Source organism: Pteropus alecto, unplaced genomic scaffold, assembly GCF_000325575.1.
Source record: "Pteropus alecto unplaced genomic scaffold, ASM32557v1 scaffold185, whole genome shotgun sequence".
Lineage (NCBI taxonomy): Eukaryota > Metazoa > Chordata > Mammalia > Chiroptera > Pteropodidae > Pteropus > Pteropus alecto.
In genome coordinates, this window is record NW_006438088.1 from 1033026 (window position 1) to 1055389 (window position 22364).

At 43.7% G+C, this 22364-nt stretch overlaps 1 protein-coding gene across 1 annotated transcript in view; it reads right to left on the bottom strand.

Annotated features, from left to right (window-relative positions):
- The window catches only part of SASH1 (SAM and SH3 domain containing 1), a 160003-nt gene that overhangs the window by 71031 nt on the left and 66608 nt on the right, over positions 1–22364 (bottom strand). The window contains exons 3-4 of the mRNA XM_006915337.3: positions 18817–18867; positions 18638–18687 (exon numbers count right to left, since the gene is read on the bottom strand). Coding sequence (XP_006915399.1) covers positions 18638–18687; positions 18817–18867 — 101 coding nt within the window. The remainder of the gene's footprint in view (positions 1–18637; positions 18688–18816; positions 18868–22364) is intronic.

A 22364-nucleotide genomic window follows, 5' to 3' on the forward strand; every position in this document is an offset into this window, starting at 1 on the left:
CTGCTGAATTTCGAATCAGGGCTTTTGCTATGTCTGGGTCTTTTCCTGCATCATCCCCGGCCTGCCAAGGCAGCTTCAAAGCCAGCAGTGTTTTCTTTTTTCAAGATGTAGAAAAAGGACTGAGACATCTGTGCTATTGACTTGTGCGTTTACAGGGGGAGATGGAAGGTAAAAAGGCTTGAGGGGCATTTTAGTAGTTAATATTGTCTTTTTCTTTATGACTTACCTAAATACGACTACTTGCATTCATATTCTGCATATTTAATGACAAATCATTTTGTATAAAACAGGTAATTCCTTAATTTGATACTTCTTCTGATCCTTTGGATAGCAAAGATATTTTTTCATCACAGGGGCATATTGCTTCTATTTAATAGAAATAAATATGAAACAAAATTCCATTCACACTATCTATTATCTGTAAAAATTCAAGGGTGAGCCCCTTTCCCGGCCACAGGGCCAGGACCAGGGTGAGGCAGCAGATAGAGGGTCCACAGTGTGGGAGTGCTCACTCTTACGGCCAGGTGAGGGCAGGAGGGGGTGCCACCTTAAATTCTGCACCCTATGCAGCTCTTTTGCTTTCCCCTAGAGACTGGGCCTTTCTCAGCGAATAGCTGCTGGAATTCATGCATGTGACAGAATTTAGCTTTGCTAACTCACTGGCTGGGATCGAAAGTAATTCCATTGCCAAAAATCTGGCATATTGTTAGAACTCCCTGGATATTTAGTATCAATGACAACGTTGGTGACATTTTGTCACTCTGGTGAAAGCAATCCCCATAGAGGCTTTTTCTTCCATTTTACAGTCTAGTCCCAGGCTGCATACTTTCTGGCTTTTTTTGTTGTTGTTGTTACAAGGTCACCTTCATAAATGATCAAGGCAGGTGTCTCAAGTATCAAATCCAAGGCAAGGGCCTGACTCAGTACAGGTAAGTGCTTACACACTCAGGCATCAGGCACACCTGTGACGGAGCTGCCACAAATCTAAGCCATGCTTTCTTCTCACATGAAATAATGATGATAAAAACAGCACCTACCTTAATGGGTTGTTAGGAGAATGACAGAGACGATGCGTGGAAAGAGCTTAGCACAGTGCCTGGCACTCGGTAAATTCCCTGTAACTGTGACCTCTCCAATAACTATTCATCAGAGCATTGCCTCTGTGCGTCTCCTATTCCAGACCTCAGCAGTTTCTGAATCGCCAAGGTTCCTCCTCTCCTGTTTATTTTTTTTAAATATTAACTTCCTTCAAATAATTTGGATGGACATAATAATTCCTCTTTCACTTCTCAATGGCACTGTATACAAGCAGTTCATGTTTTTTTTTTTTCAGAATTTAAAAAAAACACAAAGGTTGAATATGTCAACAGCTTTTTATCCATTTTTCAGCATAATATTACTCCCATTTGCTTATATTCCCTAAGCAGTAAGAACTATACCGATTTAGCTTATTGTGTATAGCACACACAGCGTATACTAAATAATTTTTTCTTGATGGTGAATAGCTTTTCAATATGGACACAAAACACGGGAAATGGTTGGGGTCCACCAATCGTGTAATGGTAACTCTCCAAGAGAAATGGCATTTAAGTGTGGATATTGTCTCAAAACAAGAATACCAACCAATCTTTAATTCCGATTAGAGGAGGACCTCTTCCCACGCACATCGAGTTCTCGCGCTTGCAAAGGGCCGAAAGGACATTTAAAGAGCTCAAAATTTCCAACCAAGAGTTTTGGCGTTTTCAAGTCTTTTCTGCCCCATCCCCCGTTTAGAGTATCATTGGTTTAAAATTGCCATCAACATCACTATAGGTGGGCATGTGCCTTCTATACAAGATGTCTCAGAAGGAGTCTCTTATTCAGAAAACTACAGGGAGAAAGAGCCAACTTTACTTCTAACGGCAATCGTTAGTGTTAGCCTTCAATCCCCTGCTAATTATATCAGGTATTTGGAAGTTGTGGATATCTAAACATGATCTTTCTGTTGCAAATCAAGTCCATCTCCTTTTTTAAACAAAACAAAACCAAAAAACCAAAAACACATTAACTTCCTCAAATAGTTAGGATGGACACAGTGATTCCTCTCCCACTTCTCAATTGCACTTTACAAAAGCAATCCATGTTTATCTTAGAATTAAACAAACACGCACACACCCCAATGACTGAATATGATGTCCACGGAGAGAGATATGGGCAGCTGGCTGGTGTCTAGACATAACATTATCTCAGATGTTTTCCTAAGGCCCACTACCCAGCTACCCAGGAAGCTGTCCAGCAAAATCGCTCCAACCTCCTGGGTTCAAAGCCTGGCTCTCCCATTTACAGATTGTAACTTTGGACGAGTTACTTAGTCCCACTGAAGTCCGGTTTACTGCGATGCAAAATGGAGACAATAATAATATCAGTCACGAACCTTTTCTAGGGGTTTCCATAAATTATGACTTGCATGGTATTTAGAACACACTTGCACATGCAACAGCAGCAAAAAGCTAGCGATTACGATGGCTGACCTTTTCCTCTCAACCAGCCCTCTTCGCGGAGTCAAGCCTTAGTTTTTCTGAAAACACACCTCGGTTCCTCAACATGGAAGGGGTTGGTTCTCTGGCAGCTCGGGGGTGGCCAACAAACTCACCAGGCCAAGAACAGACTCCACCCCTGGTGAATCTGAAAATCCTTCACAAAGGTGCATTGAAAGAGATTTGTGTCCTTTCATTCACCAACTGGTAACTTGCACTGAAAATTAATGATACAGGACACGGGCAGACGGTTAAGTGTTGAGCCTAAAAAGCGGCCAAAAGCCATCTCTCCACCATGGAGGCCCATAGCCTGGATGTCTGGGCCATAGCTTTGTCCAGGCCACGACTACGAAGCGCAGAAGCACAGAGCTGAACGCACGGGTGGGTATGGGCTCTGGGCAGGGAGGGAGAATCACAGCAGAGAAGGTGCACAGTCACCCTCCAAGGTCTCCGAAACCCTTTCCGTGAGTCTTCTCTTTTCCGTCTGGGCCGTAATATTCTCCATGTGTGGACTCGCGAGTCTGAAGCGCCTCAGAAGCTGAGAAACGCTCGCTGTACAGATGCCGGCTGTGAAAGTACTCGCATGCATCTCGGCACTGAGAAGTTACAAATGCCTTCCCAGCACCTTCGGATTTAGTAACTAACCTTCCAAATAGCCTCGCGATATACGAAGGGGTACGTAATATTATTTTATAAGCAAGGTCACATGAAAAGGAATCAGTCACTGTAAGTCTCATATAAAAACCACCAACGATGGTTTCTTGTTTGGCACGTATGGTTTGGAGTAGTAGATAGTGAAGACCTGAGCAGCCTGCTGAGGGCATGTACGTGTGGCCTAAACCCTCCGGACACTTACTATACCACTGAGTAGATTCTACCAACATGCTGCAAGATAGGAATGGTTGAGTGAGTGGGTATAGAGGCAAGGCCAGTTGCCTCCCACTCCAAAAAGCAATGCTCATCTCCTTTCTTACTAAAAGAACCCTGATTGTATTTGGGTGGCAGTGGATCCTGTTAAAATACTCACCTCCCCCACACTCCCTTGTAGCTAGTGGAAGCCGGGTATTGGCATCTGCCTGAGAAGATATAACTGGAACTCTACAGAGGGGTGGTTCTGGGAAAGCTAGTGTTTTCATAATGAAAAAGACTGACTCAGTTTTCACATGTTTTCTGCCCTTTGCCCTTCCCCTTGGTCCTGCCTGAAACACGGGCGCGATGCCCAAGTCGTCGTCATTTTCTCATAAGGAAGAGAGTCACACACTAAGGATGGTGGAGGAGAGGAAATAGTTCCTTGAGCAACTGTACCTGCCTTGGAATACCTACCTCCAGACTCCCTGCTGTATATATATATATTTTTAAAAATGCCCTATTTGCCTTGACACTACAGTCACGTTTCAGTTAACGTGTAACCGAATAGAAACCTAACAGATTCAGGGCTTAAGAAGTGAAAACGACCATCTTCTATAAAGCATTAGGCCTGGGTTTACCAAGCTCATTCATATAAATTTCATCATACTTCAAGCTCACAGAGACCCTGAAAAGAACCAGCCCCATTATAGAGATAAAGAGACTGAGGCCTGGATTGTTCATGTGAGTGACTTGTCCAATTCTAAGTCACAGAGGTGGGGCTTCATCTCACCTCTTTTGGCACAAAGTCCAATGTTCTTCCCACAAAAATACCAGATGCATGAAGGCAAGGGCCTCGCTTCTGTCTTATTCCTTACTGCATTCACAGCGCCAGGCTCAAAGGTGTGAGGTCAAAGCCAAAAGAGTCTGCATTTTCTCTTATTACTAACACTGCAGGTACAACTGAAGTTTGTGACTTGGCCGCTGGGGTCTGCAGCCCCTGCTCAAGCTCTGTCTGGAGGTTTCCTCCACCGGTATGCAAATCGAGATGTTAAAAAAGGAAAAGGCTTTGAACTCCTCCTGTTTATTCTGGGTTTGGTGTAACCAGTAAAAACTAAATGTCTTTCTTTTATGGCCTGTATGTGAACTTTAAATTTTATTTAGGTCTTTATATCTTACAAATCACTGAATTGTCAAAAGCAAAATAAAACAGGATTTTAGTACATTGTTTCTACCACAAAAGCTAGTTTTTATAACATGAGGGGGAAAAAAACTGTAAGCAGCTTGGTCGACATTTTTAAATGGCTGCTACTTATTCTGTAAGTGGAGCAAAATTATTCCTTCCCTCTGCTTCCCCTTTAACGTTTACTGCATCTGTGTAATAAATACAGTCTAAGAAAGGCATTTCTGCAAGGAAATGTGGCTGCGATTTGAGGCTGGCTAGATCCCTGGGAAGAGGGAACTCTTCCTGTAAAAGGCCATTTGGTTATCGGTCCCTGTGATGCAGGCCCCAGCTCAAGAATGGTGTGAAAATGGACTGCCACTCTGACTGGGACAGTCTGCTCCAGGGGCAATTTATCCCAGTGGAGGATGGCACCGTAAGGAAAGCTGCCCTTTGAGATTCTCAACAAATTTGCATGGACCTACAGAGACAGCCAGGCTGCAAAAAGCCCCTACCAGCCTCAGCCTCAGGGTGGGGAAAGGGAGAGGGGAGAGACAGGAGGAAAAGAGGCTCCATTCAATGATCTTTGCGGTCTGTTTCCATGGCGATGGCTCTGGAAGCCGGTCAGAACTTTCTCAGTGGAAACAAACAGCGGCTCCCATTCACCACGGCCCAAGCCACACTGACCACACTGCTGCGCTGTCTGGGCGCAGAGGAGCCCCGGGGAGGGACGTGGGGGCTGGGGCTGCCAGGCGCTCTGAGGAAGCAGGAAAGTCAGTGAAGCCACCTCTGAAGGCCAAAGCTGGAAGAGCTGCAGGCACAGGGGTCCCTTCCTAGCCTCATTAATGATGTGTTAGAGGCACAGTGACCCACCACCCTACAGGACATGACTGTGGGAGCCACCTGCCTGCCCTTCTCCCGGGCCCTTTCCACAGAAACCACTGCCACAGACACTTTAGTCTTTTGTTTTTTGCTTTTCTTCACTTTCAGTTCCTTCAGAAACGGCTGATACAAATTTTTTATACATTGTCAATACTGTGAATATGGGAATTCATGCATTCCTCTTATGAGACCTCTTTTTTACTGAGGTATAATCGACATATAACATTATACTAGTTTCAGGTGTCCATCATAATGGTTTCTTATTTGTTATGTACTGTGAAACCAGCACCACGATAAGTCTAGTTACATCTCCTGGGTCACATCTGTGCCCCCTCCACCTTCATACCAAGAACTCCCTGTACTTCGTAATCCCGCGGGCTGGTCTCACTTTGCTCTCTTTACGTCCTTCCCCCTTCTGATCCTGTGGCTCTTTCTAAAGTGATACACCAGCACCTCCTGGAGAGGATTCGATGCCAGGCAGTGCCGTCCGAGTCACCATGACCATGAACGACCTCTACCAGCATCATCAGCTCATCGGCCCCCAGCTGCACTGGTAACTGAGATGCGGAGCAGAGGCAGAGAGTTTCAACCCAGCTGACAAGAACCAGATTGGGGCAGTGACTCATAAAAGCAAGCAGGCTGCTTCAGAAGCTCCTTGGGGAACTCGTTCAAGGCTCCAGAGCTCCACGTCTGGAGGATCTCACTCACTGCCTGGGCGGAACCTGAGGTCTGTCTTTTCGTCAAGTTCTCCAGCTAAGTCTGATGTACGGATGAGCCTGGAAGCACTGATTTAACCCACTAGAGACTGGGAAACACATCACCCATCCTTCCTTCTTCATCCCTCTACATCCGTCTACTTCAACACCTCCTCAATACATACAAAGAAGACTTCAGAAAAAAATGCAAGCGGCCAATATTCTTCAAGTGTTATCCTAAGGTCTTACTTGGACAAAGCTCTTTAGACAAGAGGCTAGGGGGCCAGGTTTGGTCCTGACTACCCTGGATGCATCCCCAGTGTCGGGCACAGAGGCAATCCTTAAGGGTCAGATGAAGGAATGAGCCAGTGGATGAAAGAATTTTAAAAGTGGAAGCATAACAAAGGCTCTGACAAGTTTCAGACTTTTAAGATCTTTCTCCTCTCCCATGGGTCTCCCTGCCTTAGGGGATGGGAGTGCGCATCCAGTCCCACCTCCTCACACTGGCAATGGTCCCTTCTAGCATACAAAACCCACTGCCCCCATGAGCTGGCCCTTGGGCTCCAGTGAGCCACGTGCCCACCCCTAAAGAGCTGCATATCTCAGCACACCTTGCTTCTGCCTCAAATTACCTTCCACTCTGCTTTTGCCTAAGAAACTGCCCACTATCCCTCCGGTCTGCACTCCTTTGGGAGCCTGCGGTGGATCTGTAGTCTCTCGGTTTAGCTTAGCTGGACTGTGTTTCCCAGAGTTCCCTGCTCTGCAGTTCCAGGTCAGCGTGAGATGCAGTGAGCAGAAGTGCAGCGGCAGCCAGTTTCCTTCTATGCTTCAAGGTCACTGTAGGGCATGGCTGACACACGTCATCGAATGTCCCCTGGGTCACGGGGTGGCATGGGGCAGCAGCTGGGCCCGCAGTACTCGCATGCCTCCTGAGCCCCATCCTTGGGCTCTTTAGAGTCCTGGACCTGTGGTCTGTTCTGCTCCTGGGGAAGGAAGGACCCCGGCTCCTTCTGTAGGTTCCTTCCCCCATTTAAGGTGGAAGCTTGCTTGCAGGTGGTGAGAGATCACATGAGAGATCAACCTATCCTTGAAGGTGGTAGTTTGTCCTCCTCCCCAGACTGGCTCCTTCTGTAGGTTCCTTCCCCCGTTTAAGGTGGAAGCTTGCCTGCAGGTGGTGAGAGATCACATGGGTTTCAACCCATCCTTGAAGGTGGTAGTTTGTCCTCCTCCCCAGACTTCTGCGTATCTTTTTTGTTGACTTCAGGCCACACCGTCAGACAACCTTATCTGGGCTATGGAACCAGCTCCCACAAAAGCATAAGGTCGAAAATGCTATGGAAACATCATTTTAATGTCTGCTTCTCCTGCAGAACCCTCACTGATACCGAATGTATGTGGCCTCCAGTCCCGTGCCTGTCCTCCAGGGGTTAACCGCACTCCTCCAGGGGTTAGACTGCATTGTACTCACATAGCATTACATCACTGTGGCATGTCTTCTTCAGGCTGTAAGAGGACAGCTAGCTACCTTTCCTACCCTAGTCATCTTTCCAGGGTCTAGCATATTCATTCGTACGGCAGGAATTTAAAAAGGATTTATTCAACTAAACTTCATTAGCTGCCTAGCTCATCACCAGTCTCTCGTAAGCACTGAGTCCTCATGTGGCCCTTGTGGTAGAGTCTATGACAGAAGGCCTGGCCCTGGCGGAATAACAGGTCTAGGTTGGAATTCTACCTCTGCCTCGCCCAAGGCTGCGATAGTGGTCTTGCTAAGTCATTTAGTCTTTCTAAACTTCGTTTTTCTTAACTATATGCTGCTATTTACCTTATAGTTTTCTTAGGCAGATTATACATGGAAATTGTAGATATCGTAGATATGGATCTTCCCTTATTCCTGCCAGGACAGGAATGTTATTTATTTAGTGACAGCCTCCCCCTCACCTCCATCCTCCTCCCTGGCCCAATGTTCCGATTCCTCCCCTGCCGGAGAGAGAATAACCAGCAGCCGCGTTCGATACTGAATACCTCCTGGCAGTTGTGTCTGCCTCTAGCAGTCGCTCAGGAAGGACGCGGCTCAGGCGTGTGGACTCGGCCGGGGCTGGGTCAGCTGGAGGCTCACTTACCAGAAGGAGTCAAGGGCAACAGGGTTTTCGGTGGGGAACAGCTGAGGTGTTGAATTCTGGCACAGCTGCGCCTGCCCCGAGCCCCGGCACTCGAGAATGCTGAGCCCCTCAAATATGCTGCATGACAGAGCACACACACGTGTGCGGACGCAGATCTGCCCGCACAAACACATACGTCGGCACGCTGCGACCACGCGGTCTCTGTGGACACGGGGGCTGTGTCCTGGCCTCCCCTCTTTGGAGCCCGGAAAGGAAAGAAAAGCTCAGGTGGGAAGGGCGTATTATAAGAGGCCGTGGCCATCAGCGAGCTCTGCGTATGGCACCATCTAACGAGAATGAAATCTGCGGTCGCATGGCCGTAGCCACGGGCAGCGCCCTACGTCACGGAGCAATGGGAACAGAAGCGAAATGTGAGCACCACGGTAGGCATTTTGCACAATGGCCCTCAGAAAGAGCTTTTCTCGTGCCTGTTTTACTGATTAGAGAATTTAAGTCCCACAACTAGCAGAGCTTAAAGGGTTCTGTCCAACACCAAAGGCGACACCAGCAACAGCCCAGCAGCAAATGCAGATGGTCCACGCAGAACTGGCTGGTGCAGGGCATCTGGTGGATGGGGTCAGAAAATGAAAGGTGGCTCGGGATGGAAGGCACCTGGGAGACCACCTGGCTCAAACTCATCACTGTGTAACTGAGCTGGAGCCTGAAGGAGTGACGTGTCGCAGGTGATCAATTACAGATGGGGGCGTGCGGAAAGCTCCAGCCTCCCCAGGACAGGGACCTTGCCCTCGTACCCACAGCCTTGGCAGATGGCTATCGGTAAGTTGATTAAAGCAAAATAATGCATAATGTACACAGTAACGCCTGGCTCTCGGTGCGGCCCATTTACTTTTTGAAAACAAAGTTTGCTGTTCTGCTTTTACTTCCCTCCCTGGTGAGCCTGAAGGGCCAGATGACGGGGGTCCCAGGAGCCTCTGCTTCTCCTGGTGGTGCTGCTCTAACAGGCACAAACACCCACCTCCCTTTCTTGGGAGGACAGGAGACACTCAGCGAGGACACATCCACTGAACTAGGCCGAACCGACTTGTGAACTATCCTAAAGGACATGCCTCCACGTGGCTTCCTCACGCCAGTGCACACATGCACATTCCCCATGGGAAAAACCTGCTGTTCCCCTCTCCACCCGCAGCCTGGCCACAAACAGGATGTGGAAACAGGATGCATTAGTCTCAGCTCCAGGGACATGGCTTGACCTGGATTTCCTAGCAAACGCACAGACCTCATCAGCGGTTCTCACCGAATCCGGTCTGTTCCTAAGGAGGGCTCGTGATCACACTGCCTGTGGGTCTCTGGTGCTCACTTCCAAGAAAGGACGAGCACAGACAGCCCCAGCTAGTCACACAGGAGGAGCCTACACGGCCACAAAGATGGCAGACTGTCCTCTGGGGCTTCCTCAAAGGAATGATGCCTGACCCCCTCTCAAGTCCAGTCCCCAAAAACAAGCTCGTTGAGGAAGAGCCAAGAGGTCCCACTTACTAAAAGGAGAATTTCTTACACATCTCAAGGAGTCTGGATACAGAGTAACCAAAAATTAGATTCAAAGTTCCATTCTTAATGGAACTGTAACAGATTTCTTTCAAAAATGTACTCTCCCTCTATTTATATGAAGTGTCCAAAATAGGCAAATCTAGACAGAGAAAAAGTAGGTTAGTGGTTGCCTGGGGTTAGGGTGTCATCCAGAGATAAAGTGATGGCTAAAGAGTAACGGGGCTTCTTTTTTTCTTTTTGAGGTGATAAACATGTTCTAAATTGATACCCGAACCAAAAAAAAAGAGGGTGTCATCCAGAGATAAAGTGAGGGCTAAAGAGTAACGGGGCTTCTTTTTTCTTTTTGAGGTGATAAAAATGTTCTAAATTGATTCCCAAACAAACAAACAAACAAAAAGTTATAAAATGATTGTGCTGATGGTGACACATCTGTGAATATACTAAACACCTCTGAGTTGCACAGTTTAAACGGGAGACTTGTATGGTATGTACACTATATCTCAATAAAGTGGATAGAAAATAAAAACAGGTGACCACACAAAAACTCGTATACAAATGTCCATGGTCAAATTATTCCTAACAGCCAAAAGGTTAAAGCAACCCTAAATCTACATCAATCAATGGATAAACATGTGACAAATACATACGACAAAAAGGAATGAACACGTCCAAACCCTGAAAACATGCTAAGTAAAATGAGCTATTCATTTCATACACATGACTCCATTTCTGTGAGATGTCCAGAAGAAGCAAACCTATAGAGATAGAAAGCTGACCAGCAGTTGTTCATAGAAATGGGAGAATTTTGAGGGTGATAGCCAATAATTATTAGAGTTCTTCTTGAATTGACAGAAACAGTTTAAATTTGATTGTGATGATAATCACAAAACTCTGTGAATATTCTAAAAAAACCACTGAATTGGATACTTTAAATAGGTTAGTTATACTGTACATGAATTATCTCAATAAATCTGTTACCAAAAAATAAAGTAAAATAAATGTACTTTCCCCAAAAAATTAAAGGTCAAAAAAGTTTTAAGGATTTTTAATATAACTATGCGTATGTTTTTCAATATTGTACCTTTATCTGGAGACATTATGTGGTCTGTTATTTCTATTTAATGGCAGAGGGAAAACTCTGAGGAGACTTAAGGAAGACTACAGAAAACGGAATCAGATTTGGGAGACTGTGGAAGCTACTTTTCACTACATAGTTTTAAAAATCTTTTTAACAGGTGTCCTTTTAATGTTAACATTCACAAGCAGACAGCACTGCTATCACTGGCACATGCTGGGTAACGGGTAGCTCTTCTGTAATTCTAGTCCTGGGATGATCCAGTTTTAACTTTATTCCAAAGAACTGGGGACATTCAATGAATTCAATGCAAATACTTAATGGGCACTTGCTCTATGCAAACTACTGTTCTAAACACTGAAGAAAATCCAAAGAGAGGAACTGAGCCAGATCTCAGCCTTAAGGAGCTCTTGATAAGGCTGGGCTGGGTGGGATTAGAAACACAAAGGTGGCTAGAGCCAAGGGCAAGGACATGAACTTGGGCCAAACAACATACCTAATGATATCACGCAAGATTATGGGGCACTTATTAGGTGCTAGATAGCTTACTAAGTGAGGTAGACACTCTGTTGATCACCCTCATTTCACAGTTGTAGAAACTATAGACACAAAAATTAAGTAACTTGCCAAGAGTTGCAGAGCTGATAAGAGAGAGCCTGGATTTGAACACAGAATCTCTCTGAAGACAGGGAAGGCATCTTAACCCCAAGGCTATCATTGCACTCAGACTAGATTAGGTTTCTTCTTTAGCTCTGGGATTTTAGGCAAGCTAATTAGAGCTGACCCTTGGACAATGACAGGGTTAGGGGTGCCGAGCCCCATAGAGTCAAAAATCCACATACAACTTTTGACTCCCCCAAAATCTAACTATAGTTGTCCCTCAGTCTCCACAAGGGGACTGGTCCAGGACCCCCCCTAAGACCCCCGAGCCCCCGCAAGATACCAAAATCCAAGGATGCTCAGGTCCCTTATATACAATGGTGTAGAACAATGTATACAGCTGGCCCTCCACATCCGCGGATTCCCAACCACAGATCGAAATCCTGTATTTGATCTGCAATTGGTTGAATCTGTGGGTGTGAAATGTGGAGACATGACTGTGTATTGATTGAAGAAAAAAATCTGACTATAAATGGACCCATGTGGTTCAAACCCATGTTGTTCAAATGTCACCTGTGCTCTCAAAAACAGTACATAAAAAATAAATGAAAAAATACAGTACAAGTGATTAGCACAATGTGCGACATACAAAAATAACCTAATAAGTAATATTATGCTGTTGACAACGATGATGACAATGATGGTACCTGCTACAGGATATTAAGATACATCGATCCATGCAAAAAGCTACTGGATTCCAAAAGATGAAAAGGGTACAGCTGGGAAAAGGATTCAAGGGGAAAGCATTCCAGGAGAAGCGGTCCTTAAAATAGGACTTGAAAGAGGAAATACCTTTGAGGTGTGAACTGTATACAACCCAGGAGGCATTTGGAAAAAGAGAATTCAGTGGCACTAAAAGTAGCTCATATGGGAGACTTGGAGACAGGACGGTGAAGATGGGCGGGGGCTGTAGGGGTGTGGGGGGTGGGGAGTATTCGCATTGCCAAGGTGAACACAGGTGCCACAGAGAGGATCTCGGCATCCCCTCCGTGTGGTGTGGCCTAATTGTACTTCGGAGAGAAAATCTGGGAGTAATTTCCTGAATGCTCTTTTCTAGTTCGTGAAAACAGCATTGAAGGTATCACTTGGAGTAGTGAAGATGAAAAAGATGGAACAAATGAGAATTTATAAAAGTAAAAACAACAAGATTCGGTCAATGAGATTTTGGAGTCACACATGCAAAAAAGCAAGATAATGATGTAAACTCTGGGGGAAGCTCGGAGAAGTGGTCTCTAGGACAGATAGGGGGGTGTATGGGCAAAGAACAGTTTGTCAGAGACAAAAGGAATGAAGGATAAAGGGGTGATGAGTTTTGCTGGGTGACGGCAGTAGTGACGAGCAGGTATCCCACAGGAGGCCGCAACGGGCAGGTCACCAGACTGGGAAATGGAGGGCGGGAGAGATACAGATTTGAGGTGGGTGCCTAGACACAACGGGTTGAAAGCCAAGGGCATGTGTAAGTGTCTTGGGAGAGCTGGCAGGCTGGATAAAAAGCCCCAAGGGAATACCCACAGTAAGACGTAGACAGAAAAAAGGGAACTTGGAGGAGTGGGCATAGTGTAAACAGGAGAAACTGGAAGCCTCAATGTCACAGACACCAAAGGCAAAGAGAGAAGTGTGACTGAAGAGAAAGTAAGTAGTGCCAAATACAACAAGGATCTGCAAGCGGGGAGGGGTCTCCGGGATGGTTACTGCTGCATCACTGACCTTGGGGAAAAAAGCATTTCTGCAGGGAATAAAGAGAGGAGTCAGGCTTAGGGGAAAAGTTCAGTAACTGGGGGAGGAGAGAAATAGAATTATGATTTGGGAGAATGGCAAGATTTTTCTGGGGTGGAGAAGAATGACATACGCCTGTGCATACTCACCCACGCACTCATTTATCCATCACTGAAAGTCTTTTATGTAGAAGATCCAGAGTTCAGGGTGGTAGGTGACTACACACACGCACGCACGCACGCACACGCACGCACACACGCACACACGCACCTGTAACTACAGTCTACACACACACACACACACGCACCTGTAACTACAGTCTACACACACACACACACACACACCTCTGTAACTACAGTCTACACACACACGCACCTGTAACTACAGTCTACTGCAACAGTGGCGGGAGCGCCCAGTAGCACCTTCACCTCAACTCTTCAGATTAGGGAAGACGCCGGAAGGAGCCAAGAGCAGAGCTGAATTTTTAAGGCTGGGTGGAAATTGCCCAGATAAGGAGGGTGGGGAGGGCGGTGAGAAAGCAGGAAACAGACACCCCACTGGAAGGAGCAGCGATTCCGAGGCACAGCATGCCGTGGGATACCACGGTCCATCTGAGAAACTGCAGTAGCCTTGCCCTGCCTGGAAAGCAGGTCAGAGGACGAGGCAGGGACAGCGAGGCAGACAGCAGACCGTGAGGCGGGAGGACGAAGAGGAAGGAGAAGCCGGGCAGGGATGCAAGCCATCCGGAGAGCCCCGGATGAGAGAGAGGAACTGCAACACGCGAACACGTGCAGGGGCCTCTTCCCTAAAGTCTGAGAGAAAAGAGGAGGTGAAAACTGAGACTTTCGAGGGGGAGAAAAGGAAAGTCGACACCATCAAAAGAGTAACCGGCTTGCCAGAGGAAACAAATCAGAGAGCGAAGCAATGTCCCAATGGAGCGAACGCTCGCATGGAACATTCATCAACTATATTCCGCCCGTTTTATTCAACTCCAGAACACTGCTCTATCAGCTTTCCCTCTTTTTATTTATCTTCCTCTTCCAACGTGCTATATATTTTTGGACTCTTTCACCGTAAAATAGTTCAAGTGTAGTCATAGGTAATGAAAAAAGTGAAACTTAAATCAGTGACCGTTCGACTCTGGTGAAAGACTGAGTAGAAACGAGCTTATAAATACTGGCTACGGTGAACTCTGGAGATTTATTGTGGATCTTCCTGACTCCGTACATAAATAACTGAGACCCAGCTTAGACCTGAATGAGAGTAAAATTTGTTCTGACTTCCAAGAGAACGTCTGGAGTGTAGGTTTTAACTGCTTCTATTTATGTAATACGAACGAACTCGATTTGCCTCTAACTTTTCCATTTACATAAGCAATACAATTATAAATACTCTGGATTTATACTTTTGTGGTTGGGAGCATGGGTTCTCAACTGCAATCAAATCTGGGCCCTGTCACTAATTAGCTGTGCAGTCTTGGGCTACTAATTAACCTCTCTGTGCTTCGGTTTCTGCTTTTGTAAATGGGAATGATATCATACCGAACCTCGCAGGGTTGGTATACTAAAAGAATCAATGGTAAATGCTTAGGTCAGTTCCTGGCCCACAATAACCACTCAATAAACATTTACTACTATTTCCTGCCTTTTCTTTTCCAGTTTTCAATCCATATGAACCAAACCCATAAAGGCTACTTCCGTCTAGATACACACTTAGGAATAATCGGAAGGGGTCCCCTACAGTCGGCTTCCTCCAATGTAATGAACCTAAATAATCCTGATGTAGAGCTTATTTGTTAGACTTCCAGCTAATTTTTAGACTACCCTGTTTTTACATGTATACACACACAAATAAAAGATTAAATTATTGTGGAAAATACTGTTAGTTTCCTACTCAATGTCTATTCTCCCTCCTTCCTGAAGAAGCCCACTGTGCTCAGGGCAGCGATTGTGCTCAGTTAAAAATACTCACTTCTCCACACTTCCTTGCAGGTATGGTCACCAAGTATCCAACTCTGGGTCCCCTTTCTTTCCTTTATTTTTCTCCATAGTACCATTTAAATGGCATCAGCGTTTTCTATTCCATCTCCCTACGTGTGGCTCGTTTATCACAACATCCTAGCACCCAAAACGGTGCCCAGCATGCAAAGCCACGCACAGTGACAGGTGCTGCATGAAGAAATGAGTGGGACACAATGGAATGTGTTGAGCTGGTTTCGAGGAAAGCTTTTTAAAGAATGTGCCTGGCACCTTTTGTCCTTTTACCTTCCCTTCATCCTGTGTCTCCTTCTCACCTAGAAGATGCAGCGGCCACCTCAAAACCAAGAGGACAAAACAAAAAACAAAACAAAACAGAAGACGGTCCGGGTTCCAGAAGGCTTACTTAAGCCTCAGTGCCAACCACGTAACAAGAATGTATTTACTGACCCCCGGATGTGTTCATGCCACTATTTGTCACGTATTCCGTTATTCATAGCTAACCTCGTTCCTAATAGATACAGCTATAAAGATATTTCCGAGGAAAACAAGCCCTGCTTTCTGCATATTCTTGAGACTGTGAGTAACAAGAAATTTAACTAAAGTTCACCTTTCAGCCAGTTGAGACAAATCCAAGATTGGTGTCATAAAGCAGACAGTCTCATCAAAAGCCAACGTAAATAGATATAAATAGAAGGGGTTCGGAGGAAAGCTTCCTTGGTCTTCTTTATTATGTTATCAGTGAAAGCAAATGGAGAGACCAGACAGATTGTAAGAAAACAAAGATGAATGGGGCTTTTGTTAAACTGGTGAGGGTCAGGGCTGTTCTCTATCTATCTATCTATCTATCTATCTATCTATCATCTATCTATCTGTCATGCAGGTCAGGCAAAGCTACAGGCCAAACAGAGCCCCAGCAGCCCCATTTGGCAGGGTATCCAGGAGCAGTAACATCAGGTATATTAAGACTTCTCACTGCTTGTGTCCTCTACGAAAGACCCACTTCCGCCATCACTTTTGGTCAGAGCTATATTCCTGTAATTTAAGACTTTAAACTGGTTAAATGCTAAATACCACTGGGAAAAGTGATGTATTTTTTAGAAATCAGACATCTTCATCAAACCGCCTGATACCTTCCTCTGAACAGGTTTTAACTGGGGGAGAAGAGAAGGAGGAAGCTGTGCCCAGGCCCCTGAGACAAATGGGGTGGGGCGAGGGGGACGTGGGTCTGGACGGCAGGAGCCACTGGACCGCCACTGTAGCACTGCCCACTGCCATCGACGCCTCTGCTTCATGGGCAGTTGGCTGTAGGAATTTGAATTGTTCACTTTTGTTTACTGAATTTTCTTGCCTTTTGAATAAAAAAGCAGAAGAGAACTTCTGCTCATAAAACAACACTGCTGACTCAGAAAGATATTTTGCTTGGCAGACGCTAACTAACCAGACACAACCAACTGGTTTGCTGGGTTATCCTCCAGGGCTTGCAAAGTTACTAGTAAGCATTTGATCTGAAGAATAGCAGAACTTTGCATTTCAAAGTATTTGCATTTTCAACTACATAAATACAAAGAATTCAATATAAATATGGTCTCAAACCTACTCAGATTACAGTGTGACCTAGTATGTCCAGAGTGATATCTCAATCTTTTTAGAAAAACCTTTCTGGAAGATTTAAGCCAACATAATGATCAATTTAAAAACAAGTATCACCATTTTGTAAGCCACAGTAAAAGCTGATTCAGCTAATTTTCAAAAACTGCTGATGGGAAAATGAAGAAGAAAATGTATTGGAACTTATGAATTACTTAAGAACGCCTAAGTTTAAGAAAACCCCATAAGAGAAAAGAAACAAAATGGCAGTATTACAAATGAAGAGGTTGGGGTTCTTAACAGCTTCTGTGTATGTGTGTTTCTAATTTTTTTTTTTTTTTTTTAACCTCAGAGGAGGCTGTCAGTCTCTCTCTTGGTCACAAGATTCATGCCATATTTTACTAAGTGAAGGATATAAACATGGAAAGAATGACTACCCACAACCAAAGGGAAGAAATGCCCAGCCTAAGATTAGTACAAATTTGGTGAGTCACTTCCTCTTAGGAAAGCAAACGTTTGTTGTTTCCTGAAGGATTCAGAGAGGACACCTGAGTTCTCAGCTTGAATCATTCCATACAGGTAGCAAACTTGGTCAGGTGAACCTAAAGCCCATTCATTCAATACTTCTGCCCACGCTCAGTTCAACATCACCGTGGTACCTCCAGTTTCAAAATCAATGTCAAGTCAAATCTCCCGGCTATTTCAGCCTCCACATTACTAAGTTGCCGGGAGGGCAGATGTAACTAAAACAAAGAAAATTCACGTTAATTGCACATTTATCCTCTAACGTTGAATGGACAACAGCCTTGGTTTTCTTTTGCTCATCACCCCCAACATTCCTCAGTCCTGAACCAAATCTGCTTCACCTCTGAAATGGAGAACTGAAGCTTTGGCAAAGCCGCCCGCCCTCCCTGAAGACGCTTCTGTGCCAGCAACACACACACGTGGATGGATTAGGCAGAGCTGTGCTGTGAAGCACACGCACGCTCTCCCAACGTGTGCTTTTCATTCCAGAAATACTTTATTCCTAAACCACTTCTATGCCTCTCTTGGCATGAAACAGTACAAATGGCTCCGTGCCAAAGGAAGTGTCTGTTTAAATAGGTGGACTTTCTTAAAATTTCTTTACCTCAGAAGATCATAAATAGAACATTCTGGCATAATTATAATGGAATAAAGTAGAAAAAAGAAAGGTTATAGGAAAAAAAAAACATTTTTGTCTTTGTTTTGTTTTAAAAGTTGTCTAAAAGAAATACTGGAAATACAAGATATAACATAAAATTATCTCCCATGAGAGTAAAAAAGATCCAAGTTAGGACAAGGAAGCAAAACTCTTACTTTTAGCAAGAAAGGTTAGTGAGCATTTGCTGCCTTCTGTCACAAGCATTTATTCCTGTTTTAAGGTCACCCACCAAAGCAAAATGTAAAAGACGGGTTTCTTAATCACTGTTTTATTCTGGAATATATTTTATTTTTGTTCCCTCCTTCTTTATGACTTTCATCTTGTATTAAAAACTAAGGTAGAAGAAAACTGACTTTGGTTGACTTAACTACCCTACCCTTTCCTTTTCTCCATGCTCACCTCCAGGTATTTATTTAGGGTTCACTCACAATAAGTAGTAAGGCATCAATAACATTTCGTAGAATCATGAAGCATCACCCATTGAATTATGATTGGAAAAAAAAAAAACCCTCTTATCCATCTACAAATATGTACATAAACAACACGTACGGTAAATGACATCGAGCCCCATAGTAAATACACAACACGATCGCCTCTCTGACTTCCATCAGGAGGGACCTAAAGATACCGTCTTAAAAATTCAGATCCTGGACAAAGGGAGGGAAACTTACTTTCTTTCCACTTCTGGTGTTGAGACGGCACTACAGAAACCCAGCGACTCCTAGGAGAGAAAATTCACAGCGTCATTATAGGCAGAGCAGCAGGCTTCATCTGATTTGTACAGAATATCACTTAAAAAAAAGGAAAAAAGGCAGAAGCAAAAATAGATGATTAAAGTCATTGTGCTTACTTCGATCTGGGACCGCAGCTGAAGTGACGTGGGGCTGGCATCGGGTTTCTCCTAAAACAGAACAGATGCTGGTTTAATGAGACTTCCAAACGTGGCATACACCAGAAAGACAAATAGATATGTAAGAAGAGATGGGGGAATCTGGGAAATGCTAGGGTACAGTGGGAGGAGATGGTGGAGATAAATAGATTTTCTGGAAAAACTGAAGTATTTTTAAAAGGAGAGCTCTAGCGTCCTAAAATTATTCTAGCCTCTTAAAACTGAACCATCTTCCAAACTTCACCACTTGAGACTACTGACAATTTTACTGCAGAAGGAAAAAGCACAATCTAATTGAAGGATATTGACTGTTAATGGTGAAATAAATCTCTAGATGCAATTAGATGGTCACTAGGACACAGAATTTACAATGACTCATTTGTGTTCAGGTCCAATCTGATTTTAAAGTTCTAAATATAGTCAGGGTATTTAGTAATGTAGGGCTAGTTGTAAGTGCCTATAGGAAAGTGGAAAGTTAACTTGATATTATCTTGCACCCCTAAGAATCACCATGCCCTTACAATACAAATGAATTAGCCTAGATGGAAATTAAAAATAAATCTTAGCACCCAGTTAAAAGATGAAATAAATGCAAGACAAGAATACACTGAAAAGTCCTTAAGTCACAAAGAAGATGCAAGGGAATCAAACAACTTTAGAGATGAAGCCATGTAGTATAAAACTCGTTTTACAATTTAAAAAAACTAACCGTTTGAAAGAAAAAAAGGGAAATATATTGAAATAAGCTTTGACAGCAAAATAGGAACTTGCACTATCAGAAGTTTTAAAATGTACTGTGGGAAAATACGTGTTATACTAGTAGACAGAGCAGCAAGTACCACACTTATATTTTTTATAAACAGAAAAATTCTAACTCTAATGGGTGCTAATGTGGAGCATGGTCCACAGTCCAGGGGTGCCCCCCACCTGATCGCCAAGTCATAGACAGGACAATGGGCAGTTTTAGAGGATGGAGTAATATCACTAACATTATACAAGTCTGCAATATCTGATTGATTATGAGTTTTCCGATTATCCCGTTGTGTTGTTATACCCCTCGGGACTGCACATGTACTATTTGAAGATCGTTTTGTGAGTCTCAGATAACTTTTAGGAAATGGGAGCAGACCAAATTACTAATTCTAACTTGCTAGACGTCTAATTATTCAGCTTATTAAAGTTGCCTATTTCATCATTCGTGATCATAAAACTAGACCAATATTTTAAAAACTTAGCAATGAAATAGTAAAACAATTGTCACAGTAAATTCATAAATGTAAATAGATAACAGGAATCCAGCATAGACTATAAAATGAACGTGCTGGGGTGAGTCAACCTGAGAACTGGATGCTTTTGGACAAAAAAGACTGAAAAAGTATTGTAATGGACTAGCAACCTCTCACCCCTAGTCCCCAGGGCCTTATTTGTTATGAAAAAATACAGCGGCCTGAAGCCCCATGGAACTTCTGTCTGGTTAACAGCCTGGTTTTTACTGACACCTTAGTTCAGTTCATTACAAGACCAACTTATATTTCTGTCCCAAACTTGATACACCATGTTTACAAAACAATATAACCAAATGTTCAAGTTACATTCCGATTCCAATTGGTATGACGTTGGACTCAGGTGCACTCAACAAAAGGAGGTCCCTGGTACGTAGACCAATTGTGATGCCCCAGTAGCTGACCACTTAGCACTGCACAGAGAAATTTACAAACTTAAACAGCAGAAGGTAAGCAAAGGTATAGTCTGCCCTTTTTCCATATTAAGTCTTCCTGTTCAGGAGTCAACATGGGAGTCTCAGAATGATAACAATATTCTATTAGTTCCTCTGACATTTTCTCTGAAATTGACTCTTCAACACCCAACTCCAGTCCATCCAATTTCCATAACCATCCCTCCCCCGCAAAAAAAGCCTGATTCATCTCTCTCCCTCTCCTCAATTCTTAACTTTTCTTCAAACTCTAAGTGTCTACCTCACTAAGTAATAGTTCATGACAGGAAATTTTCTGCTAGTATTGTATATTTTTACCTGCATTTTTTCCAATAAAATTTTTTTATTGAGTGCATCATTTGTCACTCAATACCATATACATGACATGTATGGTATAACAGGCAAAATGCACCAGTTCCTGCACACAAAGCATGTGCTTGTTACCGACTGTATTAAATGTTTGATGATCAGGAAGAAACACTCTAAACAATTCATTTTCACTTGTTAGTTTAATATACATTTGACTTTGGTTTAGCTACATTTTAGGAAGTAGGTGGGGGGTTTTGAGGCATACTGTATTAAAACTCATCCCTTTAAAATAATGGACCCGGTTGATGTTTCCATGTAGAACATCTGTTTTTATCAGGAACAAGACATGTTAAACAGGGGATTTTTTATAGTCATGTTTCCAGTGTGGTTTTTTCCCCCCCAGAATACGTCATCAAGTAATGTTTTAACAAATATCAACTTCATCTCTTAAGGAAAGACTACCTTCATTGTTAAGGGAAAACATATCCTGAAGTAAAAACATTACACAAATGAGAAGAAGCTTCTAAAATTATCCACTAAGTAAAGGATCTACGTGATGCCTGGAGGGAAAACAGAATGGACCTTTGGGGCAAAATTCCATTATTATGACACTGAGGAATGTCACATGATATCAATGACAAACGTGCAGAGTAATGACTAATTACTATCACGTATGTATGAATATTATGAAATATTTAAGACATATCATATGTACAATAAAAAAAATACAGCAAAACCTTGTATTTTTCAGGACACACCACCGAGCTTGAGATATGGAACATTACAAATAGCGCTGGCAGGTGTCTGACATACACTTGGACGAAACACCTGTGTGCAGAGTATGAAACGAATCTTGGTAGAATTGTCATGCATATATGTGGAGGAAGTGCTGAACAACTTTTTATTCTGTTTATCACGCAAAAGCAAATTCGACTTTTTTTTTTTACGGCACAATGTGGAGTGGAAAACCACGATGGAGTCAGAAGGAACACCAACTACGTGAAGCAATAAAGGGTGTTGATTACATAATAAAGAAGCAGAAATTCAGGTCAGAATAGAGAAAGACTCCTTAACATCTCCTTCCCTGTCCGGACTAGTAGGCCACACCCTTTTCTGCTCCCAATTCAACCAGTGTTGGGAGGGAGGGGCAGGAAGCCATGGTTCTGAAGTTCTAGCCTGGAGAAGGAAGTCTTGGTGAAGGGGAGGCGGAATAAGAAGTAATGGGAGTCACGTGACTGTCCAGCTACAAACTACTTTATTCATGCAATAACTGATGGTCCACAATACAACTCCTGATTCAGAAGTCATCATGTTAATGAAACACAAGTCACTGAGTATATATGTATCTTTTGAGCGTGTTATGAAAAGAGATGATCGCTAAGAAGTAAGAGTCTTCTCTCCCTTATTAACATATTCTGACCATTACTACTGCTGTGTACAAATCATCTCAAATAGTCACAAAACCGACAAGCATTTTATGATTGTT